Source organism: Dysidea avara, chromosome 12 (genome assembly GCF_963678975.1).
Source record: "Dysidea avara chromosome 12, odDysAvar1.4, whole genome shotgun sequence".
NCBI lineage: Eukaryota > Metazoa > Porifera > Demospongiae > Dictyoceratida > Dysideidae > Dysidea > Dysidea avara.
In genome coordinates, this window is record NC_089283.1 from 1,380,573 (window position 1) to 1,402,716 (window position 22,144).

A 22,144-nucleotide genomic window follows, 5' to 3' on the forward strand; every position below is an offset into this window, starting at 1 on the left:
GGGGGGCATGCCCACAGACCCCCTTGCTTTGCATGCTGGATGTACCATAATATAATTCCATATAAAAAGATCCACTTTTCTTCAAAAAGAACCTACCCAGATAAAAGTCTGGCTACAGCCCTGATATACATTACAATATTCTTCATATTTTAATGTTTCTGTCACATGTGAAGTATCCAAAATAAAATAGCCACCTCATAAAAAAGCCTTATTGTTGCAGTGCTCTGTCATCCTGAGTATCATAAAGGTTCTGTTGATGCTTGCTGCAGAACAACCATGCAGTTCTGAAGAACAATTAATCTACAACAATTACTCTATAATAATTGCTCCTGCAAAATTGATTTGCACTAATTGACAAAAATAACTTTTTAAATAGTTGTAATCTAATGTATGACTTGGGAGAGAAGTAATATAGAAGTACAATGTTAAGCTATAGATAGCAATACAGCATAACCTATGCATATATTTCATTCAAGCGGTATAATTACATGTGTTCATCTAGGTGATGGGGCAGTACTCAATATAGTGTTTATTCTAGGATTTTCCTTTAGGGAAATCAGGATTTGGGGTATGACCAGGCAGGTGAAAACCTATGTGATAGCTAGCTATACACTTGTCCAAGTTCACAACTATGTAAATCAGTTGAAATAGTTGCCAGACCAGTTAGTCATTTAAGGCTGTGTCTTAATTCAGTGTTGATTTTGATTGTTTTGTGATTGGGTGAAGCCAGATCCTATAGTTGGTAGAGGTTGATGCATTAGCATTGTAATGATAACAATAATGTAATATCTAGGACAGCTATATGTGTACCTCTAATACACATATTAGTGGTGTACTGTGTATACATGTTGAATAAACAATTTGTATGACACATTGTATACCACAAGGCACTAACAATTCTTCCAAGAAACTTAGGTGATTAATTTGAGATTGAATATTGGGGTATTTCATGGTTATAGCAAAACAAGTATATGCTTTCTGCATGAGATTAAATCTGAGGGTATTTTTTCTGACTGTGGATATATGCTATTTCGGCTTATAATTTACTTTCTCAGCTTGGGACCAGACTTCAAGTATAATTTTAATTAATACTGCAAAAATATTTAAGTACTTGTTAAGGATTTAGGCACTCGAATAGCAGGGGCAAAGCCAGGATTTTGGGTTTCAACAGCAGTATTGAGTTACCAAAAACAGGGGTTTGGGGGTACAGCCCCCAGCCGCTGAGAGACTTTCAATATTTCAATGAATCAAAACTCAGCAAATTGTTAAAATAAATTATTATATGCAAAAAATAATACATTAATTATAATGCATATAAGTGCCTCTGGAATGAAACTAGTACTAGATAAAGCTGCCTAGTGGAAACAGTTAGACATCTATAAGTGATAGTTATCCCACTGGTATAGGAACCATGAATCCACTGATACAAATGGAATAATCAGTGGCTTACAATAAAGACATTATAACTAAATATATGCAATGGAATGGATTCATTTTGTATGCTCAAGTCAGGTCAGCCCAAGTGATAAATTACTGGAGTTCTATATCTTTAAGGCCATGTTCAGTTTGCACCTAAAGTTTAATGTTAGAGTATTCTGAAAAACCAAGTTCCTTAACATACGGATACCTGACTGCTCTATTAGAGTATATTGATATTTAACAAGTTTTCAAGAGTGCTCATGTTACCTCTGTAAATCCTTTCTCGATCAGATGAATCCTTTCCTGACAGATGAATGCAAGCTTTATAAATGTTGTGCTGTGTCATACACTATTACTCACTCATTTTGTCCTGCCACACTAAATGGTGTGTTAGGGACTTGCTGTAAGCTCAGAAGTCTAAATTTGGTTCCTGAACCTCTTGGAACCCCCTCCCTGTGCCTCTCAATAGTAAAATTGGTACTTGAATTAGTTGAATACTTGTCAAGATCACATGACCTAATATATTTGTTATCATTAATAAAGGCTGTAGAGTTGATTAGTGTAGTTAATTTGCGATTGATGCATATCACTTGTCAGGAACTCTAACATCAGTACTATACAGTGTATGTGTCACTGAAAAGCTATAAACTGCTAAAGAGCTGATACAAAACATGCCACATGGCCATGGTATGGCTAAAATTGCTAGTACTCATGAGTAGTTGATTGTTAACTCTAGAGAACGCTCAGATTGTTTCAGCCCTAAAATAAGTGAATGTAAGTATATATTTTTAACGTCAGTCCATATCATTTTTACACTGTGCATTTTGCCAAATATACACAGTAACTGCTGCTTTAATTTTCTGCAAGACACACAAAATCAGATATATGAGACTTGCAGCAAAAATCATTGAGCTGGTACATAATATTTTGTAATAATTTACATAACATAAATTGTAAAACTAGCATTGGTACCTGCCCTATGCGCAGGACCATCAGACCATCTCCACATTTTTGCAATAACATTGTATATAATATTCTGCAGTCACAGATTGTTAGATAATTGTATGACATCGTGTAACAAACACTGGATTGTTGTTGATGTGGGCTGTGTGTATATACAATTAATCCAACAAGTGAATGTGTTACAGTATAATACTCTCAATAGCACCTTGACGTATTATTTTGAAATACGTCAAGCGATTAGCCAATAGAATTAGTATTACACTTGTTTGTCAAGGTCCCTTAACAAAAACCTGTAATACTAATTTGATTGGCTAAAATAGTGTGATGTGTTTCTATTAGAAGTAAATGTCCGACTTGACAACTAATGTTACCATAGTGATAGATGCCCCATGGCATAGCAACAATATGGTTGCTTAGCAATGGTTGCTAAGTAACCATTCCTAAGGTAAACATCACTTCGAGACCATAGCAACGGTTGCTAGGAAACGGTTGCTAAGTGTGATTGGTCTATTGCAGTGGTTATTATTTTGATTTTCTGTTGCTTAGTAATGGTTGCTATGGTTGTCGGATTAATTTGTAATAGGACGGATGGCTGTGGTATTCAGGATTAATAGTTCTTGCATTGTAAACAGGAAGGAAATAGTGCTCGGCTTCGCCTCGCACTATTTTATTCCTTCTTATTTACAATGCTCGCACTATTAATCCCGAATACCACAGCCATCCATCCTAGGGCTGGGCGGTTTCTATTACATATATTAATAAGTGTACAAGACTGTCACAGAATAGGATCCAAACATGGACCAATCAACACATGTAGCTTTGAAATAACAAAGTATCGGTATGTCAGAGTTGCACTCATAGTCTGCTGTGAGTGCCTTTAACTGTTCTTGTATATAATAGATCATCAACAACATAATCCACTATGTTAGCATCAATCAACCCTATGTGAACAATAGTCTCTACTTTAATGTGGAAGCCACTGCTGCAACAAAGGTCAAAAATCACAAAGATTGTATCCTTAGTTAATAATATGCCTCCAAAACTGTACAGAGAACACAAACAGATTTGTATATACACTGTAATAATAATTATGTACATAACAATTATATTGTGCACAATTAATTTTCATCATGGCTATAGTACTCAAGGAAGTTATAATCTACTCATGGATAGAATACAACTATGTAAACATAACTAAATGACTATCTGTTGGAGTTAATTGATGTTTGTGGTGTTTTGATTGAACATTTGCATGTTCAGTTCTTGTCGGTATATATACTAGCTCAAAACTTCAAGTAGAGCAGAAAAAAATAAAGACATGTATTTTTTCAAATACAGTCAAACAATCAATGCAGAGTGTTTGTCAAAAACAAGATGGCAAAAGTGTTTGAGGTTCCAATTATATGCTTACTAGCTGATTGCATACCATGCAAGGGTGTAGCCAGAGAATTAATATGACTGCTTTATTAGAGTAGTGGGACTGTTCTGCATATTAGAATTTCTGACTGCTCTATTAGAGTATCAGTTGTACAGTACTAATCCTCCTCATTCATGATCAGTGTTTTTGTGGTTATACTTAGGAAGCTTCCTCACCTCCATGGTGGTTAGCAGCCACCGAATACAGATGAGGATTATGAACATTTGCATGAGTACATGTGGTTGAACCCTGGCCCCACCCCCATGCACACAGCATCCATGCATATATAGAGACAGGAGGGCGGTTCCTTTGAAAGTGTATACTTGCAGCAGCATGCTGTAAATTCAGAAGTATGAAGTTCATACTGATGGTATGCTACCTACATACTTCTGAAAGTTTGGCAGTAAGTAGAGAAGAAGACAACAGTACTGTATAGCTAAATAGTTAATTAGGTAATTCACATTTTCCCTCAAAGTGGATAAAGTAATAAAAATACAACTAGCAGGTAGTTGAATATACTCTAATAGATCAGTCATAGGAATTCATCACAGAACACTTCTTAAAGCAGTGTATACTTGTAGGACTAAGAATTTTAAGAATGATTTAGAGCCTTCAAAGTTAGTGGCTAAACTTTTTGAGTTTTCTATTTTGATTGGGGAATTTAGTTATGAATAATTATGGTTTTACCTCATGACAACACAGAAGCCATAACAAACATGTCATACATGAATCAAACATTTACTGATGATATAGTACTGATAATGTAGTTCCATGAATCCACATAAACCACCTTAAGGTTCAAAAATTCTTAGTAGCTGGGGCTTTTTCCCTCACGCTCTGCGTATGTGTTTGAAACATCCTGGCTATACTCCTGGTCTGTACCCTAAGCAATGAATAACAATTAATTTGACAATATGTCTACTATATGTATACATAGATAGTTAATACAAGAATAATCTTTTCACAAAAATGGTGACTTCAAATGTCCCTGAGTAAAATTAACATCACACCAAACACATGATTACTGCATAGAACACACATACCATCAACCACTATAGGTTTCACTAATGTGTGTCATCTCAGCACTTTTATACTCTCCATATAAATATGGATAGTATGGCAGCTGTAGAGACAGAGTAATGATTTATATTGATGTTCCACATGTCAGAACAACGGAGAAAGAGAAGAAGAAGAAGATTGATCATCTTATGTTGCTGTTTGCAGATCATATTATGGCTGATTGTAATTGCAGCATGTGTTATTGGATTACATCATGTTCTTGATGAAGGTATGATTAGTGTAATGAACCATTGGCTACTACTATGAAACTGTTTGTTTGTTTAGACAATAATGGCGGTTCTGAACCAAGATCTGGTGAAGGTAAGTGATAACCTTGTTTGTATGTCTGGTGACAGTACTTGTACCAGTGATGGTTAATTGTATTTTTTAGCTACAGTTATTGCTACCACTGATGCTGCAACCATCGTACCTACTGCTACTGCTATTACTACTAAGATTGCATCTGCATCTGGTGATCCCCACTTCACAGTACCACTGGTCAGTTCCAATGATACACTCTGCTACTCCATCCAGGGTTATGCTGGTCTGGCCTTCAACCTCATCTCTAACTCTCATCTTACTGTTAATGCCTTATTCACTGACAGTATCAATGACACTAAAGAAGTCACTTGGATTAGTAAACTAGCAGTTATATTTCACACCAGTGGACAAGCCATCATCTTTGACTCTACCCATCAACAAGTATTTATGCCCAGTGGCGGAAGATTAAAGTCATCAGTTGTGAAACAAATAATCTTGAAAGCCGAAAGTGGACAATTTGCTGCAAAATTTACTAAAGGACTAAGGCCTAAAAATGGCACAAACAGTGTTGAAGTAGTGTACAAGGAAAATATGGCCAAGTTTACAGTGACATTTCACGATGATCATCTTGATGTTGACTGGCAGTTTCAAGATGAACAAATCAGCCACTCTCATGGACTCATGGGTTAGTTGACTATTAACTATTGTCAACATGTTGTGTTTGTATTTATTGTGAACAGGTCAGTTCATGGCAAAGGGAATAGTAGTGGATCAGATGAAACAGATACTAATACGACCTGATCATCCTCCTGTTCCTGTAAGGCTCCATCACATTTGGGATTACACTCACTCTAACACTGACCAGCTCCCCTCTTGTTGGCTTGTTGTGAATGATGGAATACAAGGGGAGGGATTGATTGATGGTAACATACTGGATTATGTTGCTGATGATTTACTACAAGAACCTGAGGATAGCTATGGCTAAACAATACTACATAATCAGATATTATTTCAAGACTACTACAGATGTGGCTATGGCATTGTTGTATTATGTGTTATAATGCAACTTCTCTACTTGACTTCAATACACATAATCATTGGATCACTAAAATTTTTAATGCATTCTTTACCTATTGTAGTACATTATCTATTACATGTACAGCTGTTCCAGTTGTAAGCCAGCACTGATAGCAATTTTGGCTTCAATTTTTAGTTACAAATGTTGTAAATATGTAATCAAGAAACCCAGTCTTTGTAGTGAAACCCTAAGGACACCCGCAATGGCCCCCCAATGTATTCTTACACTGTGACAGGCTGGACACCTGTAGCTGACTGAAAGATTTCCATATTATACAGCTTCCACTGTGTGGAATGCTTCAATGTTGTGACACAAATTCACTGAGTCATTGTAAATTTGTATTTATGTAGCTAACTCTATATATGTCAATTCCTTGGTTTTTTGGTAGCAAATAAATTATACATGTTCACCTGAGATGTAATGTCATGTGTTTATTGTTATGATTTAGAATACAACTATATATACTGGAGTGGATAAATTAAAAGCAATTATGCTTGTCTAGGAAATGTATGGATGCAATGATGCAATCATGTTCAAAATTAGACATTTGCCCTACATTGAGGGTTCAAATACCGTAGTAACTAAGCTATCGTCTGTCAGTGCACAACGAACAACTACACTGTAGTGTCACTGCATACATGGGTGGTGGTGACTTTCACATGAATGTGTAGGATACACGTAAGCCAGGAGCTATAAGGTATATGGCATATTGAAATAAGTATAAAAACATGTATAGTGAGTGAAGCCATCTACTCATGAATCATGTGTGGTCTGCCACTAAAATACCTGGCAACCACCATAATTGTTTTGGACATCATAACAACTATAACTGCTCCAGATCAGAACACAGACATGTTTTATAAACAGAAACCAAAAGTTATAAATACTGTAGCCATCTATTTTAAGTGCTTGTTTACAACTCTGCATGGCTTGGAACATCTATACAGTATCATGATAGCATGTGCAGAAACAAATTGTCAGGTGTCACAGGCACATTCTGGTGCAACTGCATGTGCTTATTATAGTTTAACTTAACCCATGCCAAATGCAGGTTACAACTACACATGTACATCTTCATGGATTATATTTCTGTTCTATATATCTAATTATGTCAACATCACTTCCACACATGCATGTAGAAGCCTTACAAACTATCAGACTAATCAGTGATCAGTTCTTGTGATAGCTGATCATAATTAGATGAAATTAATCAGTGATTTGCACTTCCATGAACCATGGCCCATTGATACTACCTGTGTGTAGTGTGATAAGCTGATAACTACACTTTCTATTAATTGCAGTGTATGTGATTATATTATTAGTAGTGATTATTACTACTTCACAATGTGAACTATTTGGTGTAAAGCATCAATCAACTTGATTGAAGTGACCTCCTCAACAAATAACTAAGGCTTTATCAGTCACAGAGCTAAAAGGATATTAGACTTAGCTATAGGCTATAATGAATTGCGATCTCATGTACATCAAGCAATGTGCATCAACAACAGAGGACCACTTGTGAGAGGACCACTTGTGTGTCATCATATAATGTGAAGGTGGCTACATATTGTTTATTGGTCTTGAGGGAACTGCTGTATTATGTAATACATGTGATGGCCTGTGTTATTGAAGTAGCTAGATTCAGGGGCGGGTCTAGGATTTTTTGAAAGGGGGGCTAAGCTGGACAGGGACATAGGTAACTAGCCAGACATTAGAAGATACCAAGCCTTCTCACAAGGCCCTAGTGGTAAGAATCATGTAGTATACATGGTCAGATTAGCTATTTGGAATAATGACTACATTAGTGTATGAACAACCTAGCCTAGGAGGTCTGGGGGTATGCCCTCCCCCTAGAAATTGTTTGAAAATTAGGCCCTATAAAGGTGAATCTGAGAATGTTTTAGCAGTTTTTCAGTGGAAAATAATGGAATGTCCATCATTAAATGCTACCTTTCCTTAAATCAAGACTGATTGCAATATGCATTGTGCCACATGCATGATAATCTTTTCATTTGTAGCTACCAAGTGTTTAGATATAAGTAGCTACTCTGATACACTATAAAGCAATCAGCTCCTCTTAGCCATGCTCTAATTAGCTAAATCTGTGAGGCAGAAACATGTATAACTAAGTAGTAGTGGTGTCTAAATGTCACTATTATTAGTATGCATGCTCCTTAACCTAGTAACACTTTGTTAGCCTTAACACCAATAAAGTGTACTGAAAAGCAGAATGCAGTGAAGGGTTCTAGTAGCTATTAGGCCACTACATGGCAATCCTTAGCAAAGTGTAACTATGTTTGCATTTATGGGCTTTCTGAATTTTGCTGTTGTGATAGTCAACTTATTTCTAGATCTGCTGGGTTATCAGTAGTGAAGACTGAACTATAGGCTAGCTACAAATGCCAGCACGATAACTTACAGCATGGGGTCATATCAGAAGGTAACTGATACAGATTTTACATTCATAGACAAAAGTGGGTGAATATGCTATAGCTGCCTTATGAGACTGCAAATTACACCAAAAGACTATACAGTTTGCTAAATGGCTGAGTTGGTAGCTACATATTATACTGAAACTGAGCAATTAAACCAACTAACACTTTTACAATCATTTAATATAAAAACCACACTAATTATCTCTTATAGCCATAGTGGAAAACACTGCTAATTATCTGAATAAAACAAAACCCACAATTACAACTTTTGCAACTGGAGATGCAACCCACAATCGAAACCTGTTTTTTGAAGAACTCTTGATGGAAAGGAAGCTATACTCTCCTGCAACACACCGTAATAACAAAGGTGTTTCACAACACCTTTATGGGTGTTCTAGGTGCCATTTTTGTGGGGCTCCCTTTGGGTATTTGTTGTTCTTTTCTTAATTAAATCTTTGCAAAATTGGGTCAGTCAGGTCAGAGCAACAATTCAAATAGGTATGGCCTAACCGTCTTAAACCAAAGCTTACTTGCCCAGAAGTTTAATGCCTTTATTTAGGCCAGGCAAACTTGATTACTTGTTTCTCATCCACAAAATTCGAATTTCCATATGGGCGGGAGGTAATTTTTCATTATTCAGAAAATACTCCAAATCAGGCTGTCTACTAGCTATAAAGGTTAGCTAAAGCCTTTTAAGCCACCGTTTCTGAGGTGCAAGTGACGTTTGCTGTACTGTAAAATGATAACTAGCCCTCTTAGCATGTGCATGTCATGATGAAATTGGTGATGGGGTAAAACGGGACTCGTGTGTGCGGTCGGGGATGGAAATAATTAATCAAGTTTACCTGCATGGCCTTCAGTTATCACATAAAGGCTGATTTTAGCGAACAAAGTTTTGCATGCTCACGTGGGTGCGGACAGACAAACATACAAATACACACACACATTTTTGGAAAACAATTTCAGTAAACCAGGCGCGCCCACAGCCGGCTGTGGACGCGCGCCTGGTTAAAAAACCTTTCCCCTACATTGAGCCATAGATATATTCTCTGTATAAGCTCCAAATCAACGAAGACAGCGACTCGGAAATCATATCTCAGTATGTGCGCTCAAACTGGGTAATTACCTCTCAGGCGGGAAGGTTATCGCCGGTAACTATCGCTATAGCGGCTAACACGATTGTCTAACGAAGGCCCCAAGCAAGGTACTACGCAGCTGCCTTGGAAGCTGCAAGATCATTCATCTTTTGCGCACAGTGCCATTCTGTATATTGCACTCCTTTTTAGAACAGTTTGATTCTAATCTCAGTTAAATCTTGCCTAAGTCGCATAATACAATGTAGTCTTCCTAATGATTCTTGGTGCCAAGCCACTTTACCATTTCGCTTGGGGGGGGTCTGGGCTTGCGCTCATCCTTTTCTTCCGCTGCTGCGGCCTTTTTGGGTTCATGTAATAGTGTTCGTCTCCTGGCTTCTCATCTTCTATCCCAGGACTTTCATGATCTAGTCACTAGTGTTTCCAAATGAAGAACATGCTGTTGCTACCTTTGAAAGGTTTACATCTGATATCTTTATTCCCTCTGCTACCCAGCAGGACTTACAGGCTCTGTTAGATCAAAATCAGTATGACCAACTATTTGCTTCTTTCGACATCCGAAACCGTGCTCGACTTACTGCTCTCTCTCACTCATCCGGCTGGTACTAGCAGTGGATGGCTCAAAGCTATTCCTCAAGTCTCCCTTGCTCTGGCTATTCCTGGTCCTGAGTTTGTTGTTGGCCTTCGTTTGTGGCTCGGAATCCCTCTATTTCCACTTTCCCCATTATGTGTGTGTCTTACTTCCATTGACCAATTTGGTGACCATCTTCTAGAATGTTCTCATGGTCCTATGAGAATTCGTCGCCATGATGCTCTAGTTGACATTGTTTGTCATGCTTTGTCCCAGAGTCACTCAGGAGTTTTGAAGGAACAGCGTGTTTCTTATGAAGATAATTCTCGCCCAGGTGATGTGTACCACCCTGACTTTCAGCATGGTTGTCCAGCTTATTTTGATGTGTCTGTTCGTAGCACTACCCAGCCTTCTCACATTTCTTTTTCTTCTTCTTGTGCTGGGGTAGCTGCTGCAGCAGGTGAGTTAGCCAAGGACCAGAGACATCAAGATGCTGTAGAGGAGGCAGGGTGTGACTTTGTCCCACTTGTAGAAACTTTTGGTTTTTGGTCACCATTTGCGCTTCAGACCCTTCGTACCATCGGAACGCACCACAACCAGAAGTGGTGCATCAACCAAACAGGCTCGTAAACATTTGTTACAACAACTTTCAGTTTCTTTATGGACGAACAATGCCCGTATGATTTTACGGTACTGAGCTTTGCAGAGTGAGGACTCTGATTTTCCTTTCCCCAACCCCCAGTTGTAATTAATTGTGTTTGTAGTTTAGTTGTAGAGTAATTTGTATTGTAACTGTATTATTAAAAATAAAAATAAAGATTGAAAAAAAGGAGGTCGTCGCAATGTTCCGTGCTAAGTTGGTGGCACACTTGGTATCCATGGAATTCCGGCTGACTACACCTAGTACTAGGTGCTGTACTGGGCTAGCTCTTGTCCACAAAAAAATGGCACATTGCCGCTTAGCTACTATTGCCTTAGAGCAGAATATCACTGCTTCAGTTGCTCTTCTCAGTCAGCGGCTTTTCTGACTGAAAAAAAACCCTACGTCTCTCACTATTGGACAATTTAGCCTTGAAAGTCTAATAAAATTTTCAAAGAAACCTTAGTAGTAGCTATGAAGTCAAAATTTCATTGGTGGCCCCAATGAATTTTTATTTTTATATGATTTCATTAGACCACGTGGCAAATCAATGAATATCCAATGAAAATTCTATGAAAAATAATTTCATGGAGTATTCATTGGTAAATTTCAATGGATTTTCATAGGTTTACTATGTGAATGAAAATGTAATGAAAATTCTTGGCCACCCATTGAAGTTTGACTTTTCAGAGGGTTTTAAAAATTGTTTTCATTGCATGGGTTTTCATGAAAACCCTTAGTATTAGTATTTAGTATTTGTGTTACAGGTGAAGAAGGCTTAAGGAGCCTGTAAAGCCTGATCTGTACAAAAAGAATTTAACAAATTTGCAATTACATAGCAAAAGCTTATATAGAAAATAATTAACTAATTAATAATCATACAATAAAGTAGACCAGCCACTGTCGAGAAAATCATTAAGTGTGGGAGCATTAACTGTGTGATTGGGTAAACTGTTCCAGTCATTGATGGCTCGTACAGTGAAGAAAGTATAGATCTCACTCTTGATGTTACTTGAGGTTTAAATAACTTGTCATTGTGACCCCTAGTTGTTGATAAAGTCGCAGTAGTAAAAAAATCTGATGTATCTAGACTGAAATGGCTGTGTAATAGCTGGTAGAACATTATCATATCTCCACACAGTCTATGGTATTTAAGTGATGGCAAGTTTAAAGCAGTGAGGCAATCATTATATGTGCAGTTTGAAGATCCTGGACCAATTTTGTGGCTCTTCTATTCCAGTAGTGTCTGCATCTCCCACACATTATTTAAATAACCGCATCCTGTCACGTAAAATACCTACTGCACTATTCTGTAGCAATGTCATGGGAGTACTAGTATTGGCTTTGTGCATTGTTTAGTCGTGTCCTAGTAGCTAATTGTATGGCTGGATAACAGCTATATATATGGCTAGGTTTTCCACTCATGCATTGCTGACTATTTAATGGCCACTTCTCATCATTCCTCAGTCTGCTTATCTGTAGCTTTGCACAATGCTGAGCAACTAAGTATTTTTACTCAATGATTTCACCGGTGGCTATAAGACAATGTTAATTTATATACATATTAGCTATTCAATCAATAAAGTTAAAACCAACATAACATATTTATCATACAGTATGATAGTACTGTACAAGTACACAGAAAAATTTAGAATTTTCAACTAGAGTAGGGACTATATAGCACATTGATAAAAAGTACTGAAACAAGCTGGAGTAGTGCATGATATTAAATCACAGTAAAACAATGAGAAGTGTTATATCCCTATACTGTGCTTAAGATACCATAATGGAAATGCACAGTAGGGATATAACACTTCTTATTGTTTTACTGTGACTTAATATCGTGCACTACTCCAGCTTGTTTCAGTACTTTTTATTGATGTGCTATGGTCCCTACTCTAGTTGAAAATTCCAAATTTTTCTGTGTGCTTGTCATAAGTAATACTATACAATAACATTACAAGTTTATAAGCTCAAAGTCTTAGTGCTAGTGACTTCTCAGACTGCCAGTTTATCACTGACTGGGTATAGTTGAGCTCCTGCTCATGTGATCAGGTTTGGGATGGTGTACATACTTCAAGTGATGGTGTCCTGAAATATAATGTAATAGGTGATTTTATTCTCCAGCTGCACAAGTGGCACTGGAAGTGCAAGGCAAATTAGCTATACCTTCTACATGTAGCAGTAACCCAGCCCCATAGCTAAGTTGCAGAACTTGGCAAACTGTGATCATCTCATTCACTTGATATTTTGTACAGAAATTTTAACACAATTATTAGCTATTTAGTGTAGATCTACCAGACAATATGCAAAAGAAGATATTATATCTTATGGCAGATAGTTACTTTGCCAATCGCACAGAACACAAGGATGAATGCGTAAATTTAATGTATACTGCAATGTTTTATGACATTCCCAACACTAAGAAGTTTAGTTCAGGTCTAGTAGAAAAGCTCTATAATGAAAGGAAAGTGCAAAAGAATTTCATATACCAGACATATTTCTAGTTGCTGATAAAATGTGGTGTGCACTGCAATGGAAGTATTTATGGTGTTCCCTCACTTACAGGGTAGTCGTCTAGTAGGAATATCCTGTATCAAAGGAAAAGTGCAGGAGAAAGCCATGTGGTAGATCCAATATATCTGCTGGAAATCTGCCACTTATACGTCCTGCAGATTTCCTAAATTTACAAAAGTACAGGATATTTGGATTTTTTCCTAGTGTTATTCACCATCCATCACCAGGTGTGGAGAAATGGCACAGTATATTTATAGAAGAGAATCATGTTGCTGCTCTATTTATACTCTTACAAAATGTGTAGTAACACTGATTACTTGGTAATCATCTCTCAGGGGTGAATTTGGGGGGGGAGGGGGGACTAAGGGGTCTTTAGCCTTCCCTCTTTCCTTTCTAGGTGAGTACTTGGCCAATAAAACCCTAACTCTTCTATGTGTATCAAAAGCAGACTTATTTCAGGAACTATGCATCACTACCAACCAGGCATGGGGCGAAGTACTTTGGTACTTGTACTTAATGACACTTAAGTACACCTTCTTGAGTACACTTAAATATCTTTTGTACAAATATAATGTACTTGTACTTAAGTCCTAAGCTATGTACTTAAGGTACTTGAAGTACTTATAAGTACAATGAAGTCCGTATCCATATACATATATACAAAGTTAACCATGTATAAGTGAAATAAGCTGTAGCAAGAGTTCATAATATCTATATTCAGTATATATTATGAAGTCTTGGTTGTAACTATAATTGGTTTATATTCCTGGATATGAATTGAAATGGTCAGCTTTTGGTTAAAGTCACTTAGCCGCATTTGTTCTAAAGCAGCTGAGGGCGGACTCGGCGCCACATTAATTGCCTTCAAATATTCCTAGAATCACCTATTAACCACAATTTCCTTTGTTTCTCACTTTGTCATTCCAAATGATGGTTCTCTACGAGGTGTCACATTGACTGTCCTCAGCGTTCCAGTGGTAGTGCTGTTGGTGTTAGCACTTGCCAATTTTCTTTGCATCTGCTTGTGTTCTGAAGGTACATTTACATCTCTATTTGAATGTACTATACTCATCCTCTGAGCCATCCTAGCCTAGTAAAAAAAGCTTTCCTCAATCACGTGGGCATTTGATGTCATGCACATACTTCAATTCTTAGTATCAAGTTAGTATTAGTATTTAAATAGAAACCATCTTCTGATTCATTTCTCTGTTGATCTTAGAAATAGTTGTACTGCTTTTGGCTTGAAAGATTTAGTTGTTCATTTAGAAGCAGGCAGCTATAGCAGCTAAGAAGAATTAAAGATTATGTCCTGAACAGAAAGTCAACAACAGCAAAGTACACTCACTAAGCAGGTGGATGAGAACGTTGAAACTGACACAGTAACAATGCCCCAAATCCAGCAAAGTAAGACAACCAAAAAAAATATCCTCTGCTTTCAAGGTTGGCAAAAAACATTCTAGGAGTACCATCTTCTTCTGTGCCTGTTGAGAGATTCTTTTGCATTGCAGGAAAGGTGTTTACTTCTGAAAGATTCTGCCTTACTGATGGCAGATTTTCACAATTTCATTAGGTGCAAGCTCTGAAGCAATTTACACTGTGTGTTTACAAGCCAATGATAGTATTATCATCCACTCAGAAAGTGTTAAATGATTATTAGCACATAAGCACATTAAGCATGGAACTTTGAAGCATAATAATAGCTGACATGCTATTATAATTATGGACAGAATAGACTGAATTTTGAACATAGTATAATATAAAAATAATTGTATACATGATATGTTTGTGTCCAGAATTCCTGGAAAATTGAATTAAATAGCTAGATTGTTTTTTTTGTATGGTGTTAAAAGTCACATGCAATGTGTCTGTATGCTACTCCATGATCAGTCGTGCTGCTGGTCATAGGATTGATCATATATGTGACCAAATTCATAGTGCAAATCTACTTGTCGATGGTTTTAATCCATTCTCAATACCATTCAATCCATTCTCAATACCATACCAAATCCATTCTCAATACCATACCAAATTCAAAGCAGCATCACAATACCTTCATAGTACCTTGGCAGGTTTAACCAAGCCCAAAAGTGCCTTTGATATGACCTCATGTGTTACCAATAGGTTGCTACGGAAAATTATTAAAATTTATTTACTGTCATTTTCTAATAACTCATTGACTGATGCCTCAGACAAGCGCAACTCGATAACGGTTAATGCATGCTATGGACTTGATTTTTTCATTGTTAGATGTCACTTCAGCTTAATACGTGTACCACAGTATGTATGATGTATCTTTATAGACTTACTTGTATCCTCCTTTTTGACAGCACAAGGTGTTGAATTGCAATACCTCATGATGGCTTCAGTTTTTCCTAGGTTTGTATTGGAAATTGTCCATATTTTCCATAGTGGCTACTCTGATTGCAGAGAACAGTTTGTTAAATGCTATCCCACTAGGGACCTGTGAGAAGGCTAAAGCCTGTCAATACAGGGAGTCTGAAACATGTAACTGAAACATGAAGAATGCAGAAAAAAATCCCAGACCCAGTGGTGACTTGATCCCCAGCAACATGCAGTTTTTCATTCATATGAGCTGAACATAACTGACAACTTTAAGAATTCACAACTTAGTTATATCCAGAATATCTATACACATGGGCGGAGAAATGGGGGGACAACTCCCCCCCCCCCCCCCCCCACACACACACACACATTTTTACAAGTGAAGGAGCAGTGTCCCCTCACTTTTTCCAATGCTTAGTTGCCAAAGTAAAGCAACTATTTTAGCCATTAGCCAACTTACTTTGCCTTTATTTACTGGGATTTGTGCTAAAGGTTATACAAGTATGGAACACCGCATGAATCAGTGCTGGGAGTGCACGAGATCGATATACTATAATAGAGCAGTCATGTAACTACTCTAATAGAACATTCAGCGGAATCATTATAAGTTTATCCTGCTATATGCAATTAATTCAATATGTCTTCACTACAACACTTATATCTATATGTATACAATCAACAACATGAGTCTATCTGAAATGCCTTCATTTACTGATGTATCTAATTGTACAGTGTCTCAATGATAGTCATTGCATAGGAGTATCCTATTCAAGTACACATGTTCCTCAAAGCATCCAAATCTCAAAATTTTCCTGTGGGGGCATGCCCTCAGATCCCCTTAGTATTGGCATGCTTTGCATGCTAGAGTGCAAAGCACAGTAAGGTACAGTTAATGATTTTAAAACACTTTGTAACTTACAGCCAACCTACATGACTTGCGCCCCCCCACTTTTGAGTACCGTTCTCCGCCTATAAGGTGTGCACTGGAGTGTAAATCTGTAAAATCATGTTGCAAATAATGAGACTTCGTTTATATTTATGTCATTATTGCTGAAAATTGATAAATAATGAAGATGTGCTCCATAATTGGACAGATACCACTGCACGATGCAGATATTTTGCACCAAGGAGCAGTGTGTGCAATTGTTTGATCTGGAACTTTAACTGTTTCACTAATCTGCTGAAGAAGGTCAAGTACTATAAACATTGCTTTTAAGTCAGAACATTTAAATGGTGGTGTTTAAATACCTCGGTAACACACACACACACACACACACACACACACACACACACACACACACACACACACACACACACACACACACACACACACACACACACACACACACACACACACACATACACACACATGCACGCACACACACACACACACACGTGCACACACACATGTACACACTAAATGATGGTTGATGATTACATGCTGAAGTCCCAATGTTGTATAGCTATATAAAGGAATTAAATTATTAACAGGTGGTATAAGGTTAAAGTCCTGCACTGTTTGGTATGGCATTCAGGTATTGGTGCATGCTACAAGCAACCTTATGTACATTTCTATAGTTGTCAGGTCAGAATACTTGACAGGTATTACTAGCACCATATTATATGTACTTAGCATCGGTGTGGTAAACAGACTGCATGCAGTTGTCTTAGCTACACACAGCCCTTGTACATGCATGCTCACATCATTTCAGTATACTTGCTTAAGGGTTAAGGCAACATGTTCTTTATACCATTTTCCAAAGTAAACATTTCAATGCAAAGGGGAAAAAGCATTAAACATTTCTCCCACCTTTCCCAACACAACATCTTGTGTGATGGCTTTTGCCATGGTCGATCTTGTGAGACACAACTTCTACTTACTATCATTGACTTTGCCGAATCCTTAAACAACAATGGACAAACTGATGCAATTCTATTAGATTTCTCTAAGGCCTTTGATAAGGTATCACACCGACATCTCTACCATAAACTACATCATTATGGTATCCGGGGCAACACTTTGGAATGGTTGAAAGATTTTCTTACTGGAAGACGACAACTGGTATTAGTTAATGGTGAGCAAAGTGACGTAACTCAAGTGACATCAGGAGTTCCACAAGGAACCGTTCTTGCTCCGTTATTGTTCTTATGCTTCATAAATGATTTACCAAAAAACATACTATCGACAGTAAGATTATATGCAGATGACATCATTCTGTACACCCCTATTAACTCAAAAGAAGACTGTTACCAACTTCAGAAAGATCTAACTATTTTGGAAAGATGGGCAAATAAATGGAAAATGACATTTAATGTTAAGAAATGTGAATTTATCAGAATAACATACAAGAAAAAGCCTATATTTTACCATTACACTTTGTATGACACTGTTGTGCAGGAGGTGACGCACACCAAGTACCTAGGTCTTACTATTGACTCGAAGCTATCCTGGTCTGAACACATTAGACAGATAACTAACAAAGCTAACAGTATCAAAGGATTTTTACAACGTAACCTTCATAGCTGCCCAATCTCGGCCAAAGTGAGTTGTTACAAGTCACTTATTAAACCAATCCTAGAGTATGCCTGTGTGGTCTGGGACCCTTATACACAAAAGGACATCTTAGCTATTGAATCAGTTCAAAGACGGTGTGCGAGGTTTGTGTACAATAATTATTCTTCACATGAAAGTGTCACAAATATGTTACAAAATTTGAATTGGACACCTCTGGCTCACTAGAAACCAGCTGAAAGTGATCACAATGTTTAAGATCATGCACCAATTAATAGATATACCGACTGGTACCATACTCATACCAGCTCCATCTAACTACTCTCTACGAGGTCATTCAATGAGGCTGTTACAGCCAAACACAAGAGTAAACTCATACCTTAACTCATTCTTCCCTTCAAGTATAAAGATTTGGAATAATTTACCCAACGACCTCAACACCTGTTCAAGTTTAGACCAATTTAAAGTAAGGCTAGCTGAACATCAATTAATCACATAATTAATTTTGCTGAGTTATTATCTGTGCTTGTATATACTCTTTGTAAGAGGTTTTGCACAGTAAACAATAATAATAACATAAGCACCATTTATGTAGCATGCATGGTGATGTCACTCTTAAGAGGTAAGGTTAGTTATAAAAATTAGCTAGTGTCTGGAGAATATGTATATACATTTATAGGAGCCCATAAGTGCTGCAAGTTTTGTGGCACTTGTGGGATCCTGTAACAGTGAAATACTAACTAACATGACTTGGTGCATGTTTATTTCATGTATGTGTGGCTAAACTGATTTTAGATGGATCTAGTATTTGTGTGTTCATGTGCGTGCATGTGTGTATGTGTGTGTTCGTGTCTGTCTGTCTGTCAGTCATATAGTCTGATGGTGCGGTGTACAATATGTTATAGAGTTCTTTTACCAATGTTTGTAGAGCATGTAGGTTTTAAATCATTTTCTATTAGAGTGAAAAGAAAGACACTCACAAATGTGGTGGCATCAATACATAAATGAATTTAAAAATTTTTGTGTAGCATTATCATCTAACCACCACAGGTTGCAGGGGCGGATACAGTGAGGGGTCAAAGGGGCCCCTCCAAAAATTTTTAGTATACTAAGATCGAGATACTCTAGTAGAGCAGTCACTCTAATAAAGCAGTCACAGTATTAGAGCAGTGTGTAGCGAGCTATGTAAGGATTTTATGTACTTTATCAGTGATAAGTACTGGTGAGGTGGGCAGCTATTTTCAGCTGGCTGTGACCTTTTTTTTTCACCTTACCAAACCAGACAATGTAGTGTCTCAGAGTTCATTCTGACCCCCCTTTCCATAAGTCTGGATCTGCCCCTGGGTTGTGTTGATGTCAACGTTATTCTTGATAAGAGACAGATCTTAATCCAACAAGAGAGAGCCTTAACTGGCCCTTGTTAAAATATGATAATGTCATCATGTTGTTGTAGAGTATCATATGATCCCCAGATGATACCGAAGAAAATATTTTAGTCAATGCAATCAGAGTATGAACTGTAGTCTGTGGACACACCCACTGTATCACATGATGCCTCCATCACCCTGCTAAATGATGAGGACAAAAGGTGATGATATATGTCATCCTAACTATTAAATGAAATCATACCATGATGTATTCCTAGATGCTAAATGTCTGTTGGTTAAATCTGTCATACGTATCAGTTGTCTGATGAGAAATTCCACAGCCTGTATGATGGAAAACAACTTGCACAGCAATAGATTAAGTAACCACAAAGTAGAATCTATACTTTATTAAAATAATTATGAATTTATTTTAAAGATTTCCATTGTCTCATCACTGACTGTTAATTGTTGGTAAATGGTAATATACTTAGATTTAGGATGCAGTGACTTGCATTTAGAGGAATCCAATCCTTATAATTAGATTAATTGATTACTACCATAAAATAGCTACTATCATCGATCGCTGAACTAAGGCAGCTATATAGCTACTATTATCCAGTGGGTTTATATTGTTCTTGGAAACTAGTTGATTATCCTTGCCATGCATACACTTAGTTATTATTATTATTGCAGCTGTACAGTGACCAGCACTAAAGGTCTGACAGCAACACGTGCTGCAGCCTTTGGATTACCCTAACCTAGCAAACATTAAACATTACTTAATGTACAATAAGTGTGTCTGTTAATCTGTTAATGTCATGTTGAAATCAATACTTTTCATTATAGCTAACAAGGAAGCTCTATTAGCTATATAGTAGACAAGTCCTCAGGTGTTTAATGCCTTATAGTAGCTAGTACCTTGTAGTTGACATTGACAAGTCTGACATACATGTACATTTAAATTTCAACACTGCTGAAGTTGATTAGCTATATGCATATTTGATAAAATATAAAGTCATCAAAATAATTTGTGTTGTCTTGAGCACATGTCAATATTTTAATGCCTACAATTTTGCACAGCACACACAGTGGCTTCTGTCCACCTTTATCATGAACAGCTGCATGTACATCAGCTTGATTAATACAATCCCAGTCTCAGCTCAGTGAAATTTCACTGAAGGATTATTAGCTACAGTATACTCCCACCTGTCTGAACTGTATACTATGAATTTATCACATCTAAAACATCAAACTGATGCAGCTGTGGCATTTGAAATGGTTGAGATTTTGACCACCAAATTTACAACCAACAAAGTTTCTAAATTTCCTGAAGTGTTTTATAGCTGTTAATAGTAGGTGACTAGCTAAAATATTGATAATAAAAGAAATGGTGTTCACTTGGTATAGCAGAGACTACAATATGGTCATAGCTAAATGCAACACTTTAGCTAGCTACCCATATATGGTAATCCCACTACAAATAAATTCTCTGTTTCTCATCCACCGCCTGCATATCTTTACTGACAACACTAAAATGTTCCATTTATTCCGTATTCTTCCAATATTTTTGCATAGCTACTGCCATCCTGTAACAGTGCAAGCTCATGTGTCAGCAGTGTTATCAAGAGACAACTTCACTATTGTGCTATTCCTACGACTTAAAATGATCAAGGTACAAGTCGAGCTTAAGTGTAAAAAGAGACTGCTGGGCCTGCATGCAAATATGCCTGTGTAAGTGAATTTAGCTAGCTATTTGGAGTGGCCTAAAATACCATCCTGCAAGATCCCGCAAGATTATGCCAGAAAAGGTCCTTTTTATTGCAAGAAAAATTCTTGCAGGAAAAAGGTCCAATTCCTCTGCACTATTCTTGCAGGATTGTGCAGGAAAGGTCCTATTTATTGCAAGATCTTGCATTTTTCTTCTTACAAGATGGTTTCTTCTGGACTAGATCATATGGCTAGATCGAGATTGACATGACTTCTAGCTATATAACATGATAATGTAATGAAGATACTGACTGAATTGGGAAGAGAAGCAGACATCTTACTAAGTAGCTAGCTATGTTCCTACAATTGCAAGGAGACTAGAAAAATGTTACTGCATGGTTACCATGGTTACCTGTTTCACTTGTTGTTTGCTTCAGTATTTAGCTATTTATTGCTTCAGTATTTAGCTATTTATTGCTTCAGTATTTAGCTATTTATTGCTTCAGTATTTAGCTATTTATTGGAGTATGGATAAAGTATAAAGCCTGTCGCACTAGACACTTTAGTACGATCGTGACTACATTGTGTGTGTGTGTGTGTGTGTGTGTGTGTGTGTCTGTCTGTCTGTCTGTTCAATAGTCCTACGTGACGCAACGCAGCGGAAGGCTAATCACGTGATCATGGCAGAAGGCAGTGCTCGTGTTCAAAACTTGGAAGCTTGCTTCATTGATATTCCTCCTAAAGAATTCGACTGTCCAATT

The 22,144-nt window shown here is 37.2% G+C and overlaps 1 protein-coding gene across 1 annotated transcript; it reads left to right on the forward strand.

Annotated features, from left to right (window-relative positions):
* Positions 1-4,948: 4,948 nt before the first annotated feature.
* Positions 4,949-6,612, forward strand: LOC136240873 (inter-alpha-trypsin inhibitor heavy chain H3-like). Its single transcript, XM_066031937.1, has 4 exons — positions 4,949-5,087; positions 5,144-5,179; positions 5,250-5,804; positions 5,860-6,612. Exons 1-4 carry the CDS (start codon positions 4,952-4,954, stop codon positions 6,102-6,104), a joined length of 972 nt encoding a protein of 323 aa, XP_065888009.1. The 5' UTR covers positions 4,949-4,951; the 3' UTR covers positions 6,105-6,612.
* Positions 6,613-22,144: the final 15,532 nt, after the last annotated feature.